Genomic DNA, 13411 nt, shown 5'->3' on the forward strand with positions numbered 1-13411 from the left:
GATGACGTCACGCTCCAGAATATATTTTTATGATATATTTCTTTGCTTCCATGTTTGTCACCCCTGGTTGTTGTGTTTGTATATTCTGAATTACTAAATAATGAAAATGGATAAATAAAGCATATTTACTGCTACTTTTGCGAAGTTCATCCTTCGGTGACCTGCGCTGACCGAAGACATCAGTCAATGTTGAGAATCAGATTGTGGTTAATTGTCGGAGGGAAAACGTGGAAACGTTTTATTGAGAAATATTTCACAGTATATACATAAATTATATTCGAATAATCTTGCAGCCCGAGTCAACCATGACATTGTTGCAAGTTCGGCAGGAGAAACGGAAAAGCTCCGCTTCTGTCGATTCACAAGAAGTGCTGCGGTTTCTTTTTGGCTCATAGCAGGAAGTGACGTAGGAGCTTTCTTGCTAATGTGGCAGTAACGCATTTATTTTTATTTTATGAATCACAATATGCAAATAAAACAGCCAGGTGAAAAGAAAAAAAACACAGAGGCAAAGAAATAGATTTGAGAAATACGTGATTTAAACGTGACATCATCAAAAGGCGCTGTCTCATTCCGATTCTGGCAAACGCTTGCTGCACTGTCGGGACCTTTATCTTTTGTCAGTCTGAAGTACTATTTGACAAACAAAAAAAAAAAAAAGAAAAGAATATTTTAGGAAAGATGCCCCAGAAAAGAAAATGCAGCAAAATTCTCAGAATCAATCATCGACGATATACTGTATACAGCAAAACAATAGAGCTCGTTTACGACATCCAAGCGGTCATGTTTTGATGACGGGAGCAGATGTCGCCGGGGCATGTTTTCAGCACTCCATGGGAGGCGACAAAACACATTTAATACGTCCAAAAATATTCAACCACGTTTGCCTTGCAGAGCCACACAAACAAACAGACAAGCACGTGGCTGCGGCGGCGGCGGCGGCGGCGGCGGGACAATGGGACGATTCATTCCGGGAGCTGGATGCTCGGAACGGAGTGCCCGGGGCTCGCCGTAGCTCTCGTAATAAACGCGGAGACACGTCAGGAGGACATATGGTTTGTATTTGGCAAGAAGAAACAACAATCAAATACGTTGATCCTCTCCTTCTTGCTGCAAGGATGACTGCTAATATAAAAGTCTGTTCTGTCTAATCATGATTTAGGACGGGGTAATTACCTCCGCTCTCTCTGGATGGAGCAGCATGCATAGAATGCGCGCTTTCCACAAAGCTAGCCTGACAATAAAACAAAAAAAAAATCCCCACTGTATCTGTGGAACGTACTCATTTAACTGTAACTGCTGAGACAGTTTGAGGAAACGAGAAAAGGAGTAGAAAAATACAAACTATAAAAGAGTTCAACCTTTTTCACGGTTACGAAAATAAGTTAGATGGTCTCACCAATAGTAGCGATGCGGTCATTGTTAGCCCATGAGAACGCATCAGATGGAAAGAGTGACTCGATCAAGTTACCGTTTCATGATAAAAATATGAGTAATAAAGCGCTTAAAATGGTTCAATGTTGATTAAAGTTCTTAGCAAAGTAAAAAAAAAAAACAAGAAAGATTTTAAGGACTTCATGCAGCTCAGGAAATGGGAGTAATTTTTCAAATTCAGACTATTTAGCTGACGATGAATTTTAATATTCAAGGTGATAAATATTACTCAATGGACAGGAAAAACCATAAAAACAGTTAATTAATTTACTGCAAGTGTACAGCTAAAAGTAGAACACAAATTGCATACGGGCCTGCCTTGCCCCGTGAAATCTATATTTTGGCCTGTTTTACTGCCGCTTCCCCTCACCTCTCCCTCATACTATTTTTTTCCCCATAATTCTCAAACCAACACTACAGTGCGATTGGACCCATGCTCACAGGCTGTATATTGGTCGGTGGCGGTTTCTGGTATGCGCAACAGGGAAATGGCTTTCTGTTGGCCTCAGTCAATTATTGGGGTTGGTATGGGGAATTTGCTCCCCCCGTATGGAGGCAATATGAGGTCAAGGTAGTGTGACACCTTTACATAATGCAAGATTTGTATTTTTTTTAATTCTCGGGTTTCTCCAGTTTCTATTCTTTGCTTTTATACGCCAGTGTATTTTTTATTGGTGGTGTGTGCATGTGTGTGTGTGTGTGTTTTGCACTAAGGGGCAGTTTACACAAGATTGATTTGAAATAAAAAATATTAATATTTTGGAGCGCACTGATTTGATTCACGTAAGTTTCTCTGTGTGTTGAGCGTGCTTAAGGCACAGGACGCTTTATTAGGTACAACCACACAATCTAAAAGACAAGGCTAAAATCGATGGCCATGCTTAATTTTCAGAGGTTACGTTTATTATTGTAGTTGTAGATGCACAGCATCCTGCCAAGATCTGCTTATTAGCATTTAGAATAACTTAAGAGCAGGACATGTGATGTGTGATTTACGGCTCAAAAATCTGATTTCAAATCGTAATCAATTATTTTCCACTTCACCTTTGTTTGTTGGTTTTCCTTTTAAAGAGTGGATTCAAAGTATGTTAGCGCAAATTCTAAAGTCTAATTTATAGTATTGTGGAATGCGTACATTTGCAGCAAATTACACGCTAGTGACTTTACTTACTACTAACACTTCCACTGTATAAGAGTTAGAATCCAGATAATTTCTACACAATTACAGCATTTCATTGCATGACATGTTGTATGTGAAATTACAATACATTAATGGTTGTTTTACATTTTTAAAATTTTTTCTAAATGTACTGAGTCATGGTTACAGTCCCATTACCGTGAAAGTTGTGCAACTATGTAGCCAGTAATTTACTGTGAATTTAAACCCAACATTTTAACAGTGACAAGTTGACCTCTTTTGGGGTATTTTGACATTCGTGCATTTTCTGCAAATAAACGTTCTAAATGGCATTTGGGAGTTACTATATTTTGTCAATGGTTTATAAATGCACAATGATCATTTTAATCAAACATATAGTATACCTAGAAATTGCAAAATCATATCAATGATTTCCAGAGCTCTATAGTTAAAATATTTGCACCTACCTTGGCTCACAATTCTAGACAGGGCTGATTTTGTACCGAATGGACTACATTTCTTTTCATGTTTATGTTTATGGCCATGTTGTAAGTGGAAGTCAGTAGACTTTCAGTGACAGAAGCCACTTTTTTAATCACATCGACAGATAAATTCAAATTAATCAATAAAATAAGATTTTAGAGTATTAATCAAGAAAAATCCATGTTTTTACATTTTTTTGTAACTTTTTTTTACTTTTAGGTGAGAACAGTGGTTGAATACTATACTGTGTCTGTTTTTTATTTATTTTTTTACCAAGTATCTGTGCTTGTACTTAAGAACAAATGACTTTCCGTCTCGGTTTCCTACCTTGCATCGGAGGGAACGTGAAGCAGGAGCGCGGAGCTTTAGCGGCCACATGCGCTTTGACGCCCGGCGTAGCTGCGGAATCACCGGGGCGCTTGGCGATGGAGTCCCCCTGCTGCTGCTGGTGGTGGTGGTGGTGGTGGTGGTGGTGGTTGTAAACGTGACCTCCTCCGAAGCCAGCGGCTCCCGCACGCCGCGCCCACGTGTCCGCTCGGCCGACGCCGTGCACCGTCGCGAAGTCGGCGAACGTCGGCTGACAGTGGCTCACCATCCCGGAGTGCGCTGGTGCGGAGTTCTGCATCGGAAAGGTTTCCAAAATAGGCGCTACCTGAGAGGTGCAAAAGCGGTTACTTTGGGGGCAGTTTTTTGGGCGAGGTGGGATGCTTTGATCCGCGCCTCATCGTCAGCGTTGAAGGAGGTGGGGGGCTTTTTACGCGTGTGCGCGCATTGGCCGGCAGATTGCAGGGATGCGCGAGGCTGATCGATAGCATCCTCTGTGCTGTGAGGATCAGCATCACTTCTCGCTCTTTTGCTCTCTCTCTCTCGCTCTCTTTTGCACGGTTCTGATTGACATCTGATATGTGGACCAGGCTGCAGCATTCGAACGCACCAATGACGACGGAGACTGAGATTTATGCGTGCGTGCTTTTAAAACATACTAAACACAGTAGATGTGAAATAATCAATTTTAGAGGTAAAATGGTAAATTATTGAACAAATAGACTATGAGGATTTTGAATTATGTCACTGTAAATATGCTAGTATGTCAATTTGAGTAGTCTAAATCGGAGCATTATTATCTTTATTAAAGCCGTAGTTTTTGTATTGTAATATGCAGGTTTAGCTATCGCGATGTGTGTCTGGGTCTCAATATGTTTGGATTTTTGAAAAATGACGTCAGAATTTTAAAACGATGTTTGATTGGTAAATATAATTCAATTATGATGGGCAATTTTTAACACAATACTTTTTGTTTTATTTGAATAAATTAATTCTGCGCGTGGTGATGATGACTATTATTAATATTATTATAAATCAATAGTAAGAGCAGTCTTGAATGACTGAAAAGTGGCATAATCGTCCACTTTGGATTTCGGCTTCATGCGTTGCATTGCAGCGCCATCTAGCGGCTGGGAGTTGATGCTACGTGAAATCTGAATAGCCCGAAAACAAAAGCATAATTTTTACATAGTTTGTTCGTATTATCGTAGCACACTGTTCCTCTTATTTGGACAACTGTATGTATTTTAACTTCATGAGCGCCCCGAACCTGCAAAAGTGTATCTCTGCAATCTGCTCCAGATAAAGTACAGTAAATTGAGGGGAAGAAAAAGAGTGATTCTTTTAACTTTTATTATCGTTGCAATGTAGTTTCTCATATTTGTAACACTATAATTTCACTAAGTCACACATTTGAAATTTACCTGAGAAATCTGAATGAATAAAATGTAGTTGTTTATTTTCTTTTTTGTGCGTGTCCTTCACTTAAAATTTCATCACAAACAAAAAGGCAGAAAGTTGTGAAAGGTTACCGTCTGCTGTCACTCTCATTCACACGCACACATTGTTTTTAGGGACATGCTGATGACATTTCATGTCCACACACACATACACGCACATCACACACAGCACATTTTAGCAGTAGCATGTAACACTTCACTTCAAAATATCAGAAATTAATAAATATACTTTGCGCTGAAATTGATCTTCCACTTAGTGGCATGGTAGCATAGCGTTAGCATTTTGAGCTGACAACATCGTAATGTAATTTTTCACACAAACAAGTACAAAGTTTGGCTTTGAGCATGCAAAGATTTGCGCTTCAAGTGACTATGCAGACAACCACATAGATCTAGGACCAGCATTTAGCTGGATTATAGTGGGATAGATTTTTTTTTATCACTATCAACATCATATACATATATAACATAAAATCTATAAATTTACTAAAAAAAAAAGAAAAAAAACCTCATCAAAATTAATTTTCAACCTCTCTGGTTAATATGTTTATGATTTTGGATGGCCACCTAGCTTTGTAACACGCCTGCATTTATCTTCAGTTAATTTGTGGTTTTGAAAATAGGACACGAAAAAAAAAAAATCCCTTCTCTCTGGATAACATGCGATTTTGGTACCATAGCATTAGCATTGTGGACAGCCACATGGCTTCATATAGAGCTTGCGTTTAACTTCTCGAGAAAAAAACGACATCAGTAGCATAGCGATAGCATTTTGGCCCAAAATAAAAATCATTTTGCATGGCTGTATAGGTTTGTTAGCCGTTTAAGAGAGCCAAAGTGGAATTTGCATCATATAATTCAACTGATCTTTTGTCTATGCTGCGCTGTCTGGCATTTTATGGGGTGTGGTTTCGCCATGAACCGATTCATGTCACAGTTTTAAAGGCACTTTCACAGTTTTTCGCAAACAAAAAAGAAACACATTTGGAAAACAAAGTTCCATTGCTGTGAGTTATTTGTAGAGGCAAATATTTGCAGGAGGGCTACCCCTCACTGCATGTAAGGCATACTTGGTTGCTACCCCCAAAACAAAACCTCAGGAGCGTTACAGCATTCCGAAGCCTTTGGCGTAAGTGATGGCTTTGAGGAGTCGCTCTCTCAGTTTCTCCTTGGAGGAATATTCCGGAAGGAGCAGCGCGTTGAAACAGGTGTGCGACGTCGGCAGCCTGCGAGACAACACAGACTCGTGGACAGGATGTGTGATGTGGTATGATTTGGATCGGGAGATGCTTCTTGCCAAAAATACTACACGCAGAATGTGGAATGCTTTGGAGCACGACCTTTATCTGTACTTTACTCCACAAATGGGTGATCGGTTTGGCACTGTCTAACGAATAAAACAAAAAAAAACAAATGATGCAGGGCCATACCTTTCGGTGTCTGAGCCGTTTTTGGCGATGATCATTTTGAGCTTGCCGAGCCCACCGACTGGTGCTCTGTCCGTGCCGGTGGTGAATTGAAGGAACAGCCTCTTCTGCTCCTCTCCGAACGAGTGCAGTGTTTCCCAAAAATCCCTATTTAAAAAAAATGATATAGGGTGGATGGAACAGATTAATGACATTTTCAGTATATTCGTTTCTTTGGGAAAGATGGTATGAGACCTGATTTACGTTTAACTCACGGAATGAGTTAAACTCTTCTCTCAAGGCACCACTGCATTTGCTCGAGAAATTTAATGTCAGACTTACTTGATAATTTGCGTGTCTTTGCTATAACCTCCGTCGTAGTCAACAGTCTTCTCCAGGGCCTCAAAGTCGAGTTTCTGTTTGAGGAGAATAGTGGCTCGGAAAAGGAGAAACAACAACAAGAAAACGAAATAGCATTATAAAACATGCTTCCTTACCCTGCTTCCACAGATAAGCAGCTCCACTTCCTCGGGCCTGAACAAGTATTTCATCGGGGACTCACTGGTGACCATGAGGAAACCTTTCTTGAACGCCCGGAACTGCGTCTCCACGCTCGTATTCAGGATGTAGTCAGCGTACAGATCCACAAACTCCTGCCCAAAAGAATGTGTGTTTGTATGTGTTGATGCTGTGTGTGAAAGTTGCAGATGCTCAAAGGTTCAGAATTACAGTAAGATCTTATGTTAGCATTGAGCTAGTGGACATTTTGGGTTTTTTTTTTAAACAAAGTCTAGCGGAAATCACAGTAGGTGCAGGTGTAAAGAGGCGTTTGCGCTGTTGTGGGAGTGAGCAGAGCTGACTTGCTTCCCGGCCATGGAAGCGGCTAATCTCATTCCTTTTAAATGCAGCGCAGGAGAGGCACGTGGTCTCCATGGCGGGAACATAAACTGATTTGGTGGAGTCCACGCAGGAGATTGAGGCATGAAAACACTTATAAAGAACTCCAAGAAGATCTACACTTGTGGCTAATTTAAAGTTGATTTCTGTAAGTGGGTACTTAGAGACTACCTTCTAACACCAATCGTGCGTTACAAATTAGTTCAAGCGCGTGGGAGGAGTAAATAAAAAGAAATAAGCTTGTTGTAGACGATCTTTCTTTTTCGCAAATTGTCACTTTTTGCAGGGCAGGTCCGTAATGTAAATCGTCGGTTACGATGAACGGCGTTCCCCGTATTCCCTGTTACCTGTCGGTTCTCCTTGGAAACAGGAATGTCTTCTGCCTTCTCCTTCAGGTCGTACAGCACGGGGCTTCCGAAAAGATCTGTGTGGGAGATCTGGAAGGTGAGCGCCATGTCCGCCTCTACATCGCCATTGTAGTCCAACAGCTCCTTCAGACTCTTGTAGAGAACCTGCAACACAAAGATGACAGTAACATGTGGTAGGTCCTCAAAGACTCTAAATTGTCTTTAATGATTGGAAAAGCACATATGAGGTTCGTTGGAGACCCCACATTTTCTCCAATCCAAGACAATTATCGTACAATCCATTCAAGACTTAATAAAGTGAGTGCGTGAGGAAGTAAAGCATAAGCAACTGTACTGGATGAGAGTCAAGGAGGTCGCAGAAGGTGCCCCGCTTGCCCATGAGCTTCCGGTACACAACCATGGGGAAGTGCACATCCAGGATGCAGTTGTTGTAGATGGCGAGGCCCAGCACGATGCCCACCAGAGTGTACTGGGCTTCGTTCTCCAAGGAGGACGAGTTGAACCAGAAGAGCTCGGTGTCGTCATCGTAGGTGAACATTCCTGTAGGCAGTCACAAAGTCAAAGCAAGGATTGATTAAATCACAACAGCAGACAGAAGAGAGCAATAAATAGTTTTTGATGTTTTCAAAAATGGAGTTAATCTTCATTGACGACTCAAAACCACAATCAAATGCTCAGGGGAAGTCCGTCAAGGTTGCAGGCTGTCCTGCGATCCTCTCACCGATGTCAGGATTGAAGATTTCCTCCAGGACCAGCTGGAAGAATTCCTTGGAAACGCCACCCTCGTCCACTCCTTGCTCGCCCTCGAACTCGACAAAGAGTTGCTTCTTCAGGTCGGACGGGTTCTCCATGGAGATCATCTCCAGCTGAGTCATAGGCGGTAATTGTAAATGATAAACGGGCTTTCACTTGGGCAGTGATTCCCCGCTATTCGTAAACGACCGACGTCATCATTTTGAGATCTAAATAATAGATCTCAAATTTATATATTTTAATCAATTTAGCTTTGCAAAAGAAGAATGATTTCATTGACATAATCTGGCATTTTATGTACAAACAATTATTACATTATTCACAATGACACATAAAATTATACTTGACGGCAAGCAGTTTTTAAAAAATTGAGAAAGAACTGCCTCCTTTAGAAAACCTCTTTAGTGTCCTTGCATTATTACAATCATAGCGTTTATTGTTTTTAATGGCATAATTTTCTGCCCTGTTTATAAATGTCGCTGTACATTGTGAAAAAAAAAATCTCAAATTAAATTAAAAAAAAAAAATCGCAATATCGGTCAGAAAAATAGCAACGCAATTATTTGCTAAAATTGTTCTGCCCAAGTATCAACTCCATAATCCCATAAAATAGATCGTTAAAAAAACGCACTACAGCAGAGGGCAAAGAACTATGATTTACCCGATCGCAGTGACTCACCCTGACAAGCGCGTCGTCGATAATGTGATCTCGACGCACTTTGAGCTTGAGGTACGGGCTGGGCTGCTGCCCCTGAGCCATGCTGTAGAGGGCGGTGAGGCGACGCTCACTGTACATCCTGATCCGATTGTCGTAGTACAGCCCCTGGTTCTTAGTGAAGACATTGAGGACGAAGGGGCAGGTCTGGAAGGAGAACTTGGTTTCTGCATCCACCTTGAAAAAGGTGAAGTCCTTGTCCATCTCCACCACGTCGTTCAGAGACTCGTTGACAAAATCCTCGAATGGGATGAGGGGCTTCCTGCTATCGATGGGCCGGACCCCTAGTTCTTTCTCGAGCAGGTCCACCTGAGGACTCTTCTTGTAGAGCCGCTCCTCACCCAGAAGCTCGTGCAGGCTGGGCCCGTCCGAGTCGGCCGCGTCAACGTCATCGTCGTCGTTGTGCTCCGTGTCCACATCGCCGCCCACCATACTGGCGTAGAAGACGACCTTCAAGCACTTGCAGGCGGCCACCACGGTGTCATCTTCATTAACCAGGTGCTCACCGTCGTACTCCCGGCTGACCACAGTGTACGTGATGAGCTGCTGGAAGGTTTCCATCATGCGGCGGATGTGCGGGACCTCATACCCGGACCACAGCTTGCACAGCCGGGTCAGGGCGGCCACTGGCAGCTTGCTCATGGCCTTGCACAACTGCGGCAGCGACAGCTCCAGGTACTCAGGACTGTGGAGGTTGGCATTCTCCATCAGGATGACGAAGATGTTCAGGTAGTCCGGATTGTTCTCGTATACCTCCAGGTACTCCAGGTCCAGTTCCACGTTGGGAGTGAGGTAGACGAGCGCGTTGAGCAGAGCTGACTCCGCCTGCTCGATGGTTTGAAGTCGCTCGTAGACGCGCCGCACCGAGTCGATGTCCACAGAGACCTCAAGCGAGGCGGCAGGCTGATCCAAAGTCCTGTCTCTCGGCTCGGAAGAGTTGGGTTCATCCTTGCGGAAACTTTTTATCAGGGCGTTGGCGTTGGAGAACACCCGGCCAATGATGCGAATGAGGGGGGAGTAGTCACTTTCCTCTTCACACACACTCAGAATCATACAAATTGTGTTTTCTGTGAGGTAATGGACATCTAGAGCAAAACAAAAAAGAGAACGCGAAATTGAAAAAAAAAATAAAGTGAAAACGGTTTTTCAAGGATCAAATTGCGGAAGAGGTGGTACCATTCTGAACAATTGCACAGGTGTACTAAAAAATGTTCATTGAAGACAAAATAATGAACGATGATTACAAAAATATGTTGTGCTGTTCAATAATCACTCCTGTTGGTTTTTTTTGTTTGTTTGTTTTTTTATAAGCAGAAATCATCTTGCTGAGGGCTCCTCAATCCTGTTCCTGGAGGGCTGACGCCTTGCCCTTTTTCGTGTCTCTCCTTGCTGCAACACAGTTATCTACCTTCCGTACACCTTGCTGATTAGCTCACCATTTGAATCAGGTGTGCAGCAGGGAGAGATGAAAAACAGGCAGGATACCAGCCCTCGAGGAACAGGATTGACAAGCTTGATGATTAGAAAACCAGTATTTGACTGAGTCCAACCCTCAAATTCAAATTTCCCCATTGTGGGACTAATAAAGGACATCTTTATCTTTAAAATCAGCTCAACGGGTACCTGAGAAGTCCTCCTTGAGATCCAGAGCTTGACTATCAGATTCTGACTGTGAAGTTTTGACATCGCAGAGTTTGGCGTTGATCTTACACAGCTCCAGCGCTCGGACCGCTGCCGCGTTTTTATCCAGCGGTAGGAAACGGCGACAAGAGGCGCAGAACTCGTTGACACAGTCGTCATTACCACAGCCATCGGTTAACTGACGAAAGTAGCGCTCGATGAGATTCTTTGCTGCTGATCTGTTCCTGTGGCCGAAGATGTTTAGTATTATATTATTTTATCTGATTACCATAAATCTGAATATTAAGAGTGACACTTTTATTGCAATTTGAAGTGACTTACATTCGGCTGGATCACGAAACCTTCTACAGGTCCAGAGGACAATACCCCTAAAAGAAACTGTATATTTAACGTTCCGTTGGTGGGCAGTGCATATCTGCGTAACTGGGCCTTTAATGAGGGCTTACCTGACTTAATCCACCTCTTAATACCACCACAATCGCATGTCAATTATAGAAAGCATCTAAACTACACAAAAAATGCAATATAACACCATGCAAAAAAGAACATCAATAAAATGTGAAATGGGTTAAATGTTGTGCAGATTTCTACAGACATATTCCCTGAGAGAATGAATTTGAAAGAATCTAATAAAATTTGGGCACACAAATGAATCATTTTCTATGTGCAGAGTTTAGCGGTGCTAAACCTTTGTCAAATACAATTGCATTTCATTTTTACAAACTTAATGCTTTCAAAATGTATTTAGGTACAGTTTTTATCTAACTTTCATGTCCAATGCGTCTTAGTCTAAGAATCACTGGCTGAAGTTACATGGGCCAACATCATTCATTTGGAAAGTCCTGGTAGAATAAGCTTGACATGGCAATACGGAGAGTCGCAAATCTGGTTGTACAAAAAAAAAAAAAAAAATCAATCTCCATGACTGGGTGAGGCTTTGCTGTAATTATGTTTCAGGTGTATCAGTTTTTTTTTTTTTCAAAATAGCATCAACATATGATTCTAAACACAAATGTTAGTGTATTACTAACATCAACTTTTTGGCTGGCTATTTGTGTCCACCTCGCTAGCTATTTAGGAATCATTTTAGCTTGCTATTGCAAATGTAATTAAAATTTCTTATATTAATCAATGTACTGTGCTCTTTTGTGGTCACTTTCTCCAAACTGGGTATGACATTTTCTAAACCATTATGTGGTGTATTGAATCACACAATTTTGGAGGAAATGGGTTTAAAAATCTAGACTCAAAACGGGAACATATTTCCATAATATTATTAATCATTTATTAGTTTAGGAAAGGGGACAAACATCTTGAGATTTTAAAAACAGAGTTAGATTTTACATGCAGGGCTCTTCTTTTGAAAACTATAAAACCAATCTTTATTATTAACAACCGTCAATAACATGCTCGATTTATAACACACACAGACGACACCACGTTGGCAACTTGACATTTTCTCTCACACAAACACGCACGAGCACACAACCCGTGACATCATGCTGGCAACTTGACATTTTCTATCGACTTTCTGCCGGCACAAACACGACGAAAAATGTCAAATGTAACAAGTTCCACGCGGTCACTAAAGTTCGCCACACACGCAATCTCTTAAACGTGAGCAGGCGATAAGTACCATTGTGTGTCCGTGACACTGCAAAAACACACTTTGAGGCATGCCGTCCACTCACTGTCTATTTTCGTCGGTACGATTTTAGAACAAAACAAACTTATTTCAGCGTAAGTGAAGGTAATTATAAACCAGTGGCAAGAGGTGACAACTTCGAGTTGAGCTACTATTTAACAAACCACAACAATAATCTCTACCATTTTGTCGGTACGAGCGTGACTCTATCCCAGCATGCAACGCGCAACCCCTTCGACCCCCCCCCCCCCACGTAGCCACGAACCAGGAAGCGTTTCATCATTTATTTGAGTTTTTAAATGGCGATTAATACCAAATTCCAAAAATACTGTATTTAATTAATTTCTCCGTAATATTTATGTAATTTATTTACAAGTATGACAATAAGAGGCTCAGATAATAGTTAAATGGATGGATTATTTCACCGCACAAAACCCACATTTGTTAAAATATTGAAAATTATGTTTGTTTGTTTGTTTTTGTTTGTTTGTTTGTTTTTATTATTTTATTTACGATGGTTATTATCATTATAATTATTATATCATGTGTAGCAGTAAACTTTCTTTAATGTAGACACTATTTCTTTTTTAAATGCCAAAAACTGTTTTTGTCCGTGCCCAATTCTGCATTTTTCTTAATGGACAGTTGAGGTCGCTGTAAGCACACATTCTGATTATCATGAAAGAGTGCTAAACAAATGCCAGAGAAATGATGGGCCACGCTCTATACAACGATTGGATGTTACAGGCAGTATACGCATTCCAATCTGATTATGCATACAGTGAAACATTAATATATTCTATTCATGACTGCAAGGGGACAAACATCAATCTCCCATCGCCCTGCGGCTTTTTTCATTATCTTTTCTCAACATTCCAACCGAGTGTATAGGAAGTCATTAGGCCATCATTTCACCTCCAATTAAGGTGGATTCAATATCATTATAGGCTTTCCGTTAGTCCCAGAGAAACTGAACTATCATTTATGCATCGTGATGATACTGTTGGCAAAACGTAGTTACTGATTTCTTTTTTTTTTTTTTAAATGTGTTTTTTTTCTAGTTTTCACCTTTCTAGTGATTCACTATCTCCCACAAAAAACATATATCCCAAACCCCCACTCCCTCAAATATATGTTTTATGCGGGC

General features: G+C 41.2%; 2 protein-coding genes across 8 annotated transcripts in view; both read right to left on the reverse strand.

Annotated features, from left to right (window-relative positions):
* Positions 1–3838, reverse strand: part of glis1b (GLIS family zinc finger 1b) — a 78618-nt gene extending 74780 nt beyond the window's left edge. For both annotated transcript variants that reach the window (XM_088312874.1, XM_088312873.1), the window contains exon 1: positions 3383–3838. In XM_088312874.1, the coding sequence (XP_088169000.1) occupies positions 3383–3680 (298 nt within the window). In that variant the 5' untranslated portion in view covers positions 3681–3838. The remainder of the gene's footprint in view (positions 1–3382) is intronic.
* Positions 3839–4715: 877 nt separating this feature from the next.
* On the reverse strand, positions 4716–12485 carry ube3a (ubiquitin protein ligase E3A). 6 transcript variants are annotated; one of them, XM_088313801.1, is made up of 12 exons: positions 12311–12485; positions 11066–11504; positions 10941–10987; positions 10602–10843; positions 8943–10063; positions 8232–8376; positions 7845–8050; positions 7490–7654; positions 6743–6898; positions 6588–6661; positions 6270–6413; positions 4716–6065 (listed from the first exon to the last, which is right to left on the reverse strand). In XM_088313801.1, coding segments are annotated over exons 3-12 (2376 nt in total). In that variant the 5' UTR covers positions 10943–10987; positions 11066–11504; positions 12311–12485; the 3' UTR covers positions 4716–5944. The 6 variants fall into 6 exon arrangements, with proteins under 6 accessions (XP_088169927.1, XP_088169929.1, XP_088169924.1 ...); XM_088313803.1 differs by having other exon boundaries at positions 11066–11121; positions 12447–12474; XM_088313798.1 differs by lacking the exon at positions 11066–11504.
* Between the last annotated feature and the right edge of the window lie 926 nt (positions 12486–13411).

The sequence above is a fragment of the Idiotropiscis lumnitzeri genome, chromosome 13, assembly GCF_059441095.1.
Source record: "Idiotropiscis lumnitzeri isolate Australia: NSW breed Sydney's pygmy pipehorse chromosome 13, RoL_Ilum_1.0, whole genome shotgun sequence".
NCBI lineage: Eukaryota > Metazoa > Chordata > Actinopteri > Syngnathiformes > Syngnathidae > Idiotropiscis > Idiotropiscis lumnitzeri.

Coding starts and splice junctions, on each gene's coding strand:
- ube3a (XM_088313798.1), bottom strand. Junction 10,064..10,601: donor TCTCAAGGAGGACTTCTCAG/GTACCCGTTGAG, acceptor GTTTTGCTCTAG/ATGTCCATTACCTCACAGAA. Junction 8,377..8,942: donor TCGACGACGCGCTTGTCAGG/GTGAGTCACTGC, acceptor CCTATGACTCAG/CTGGAGATGATCTCCATGGA.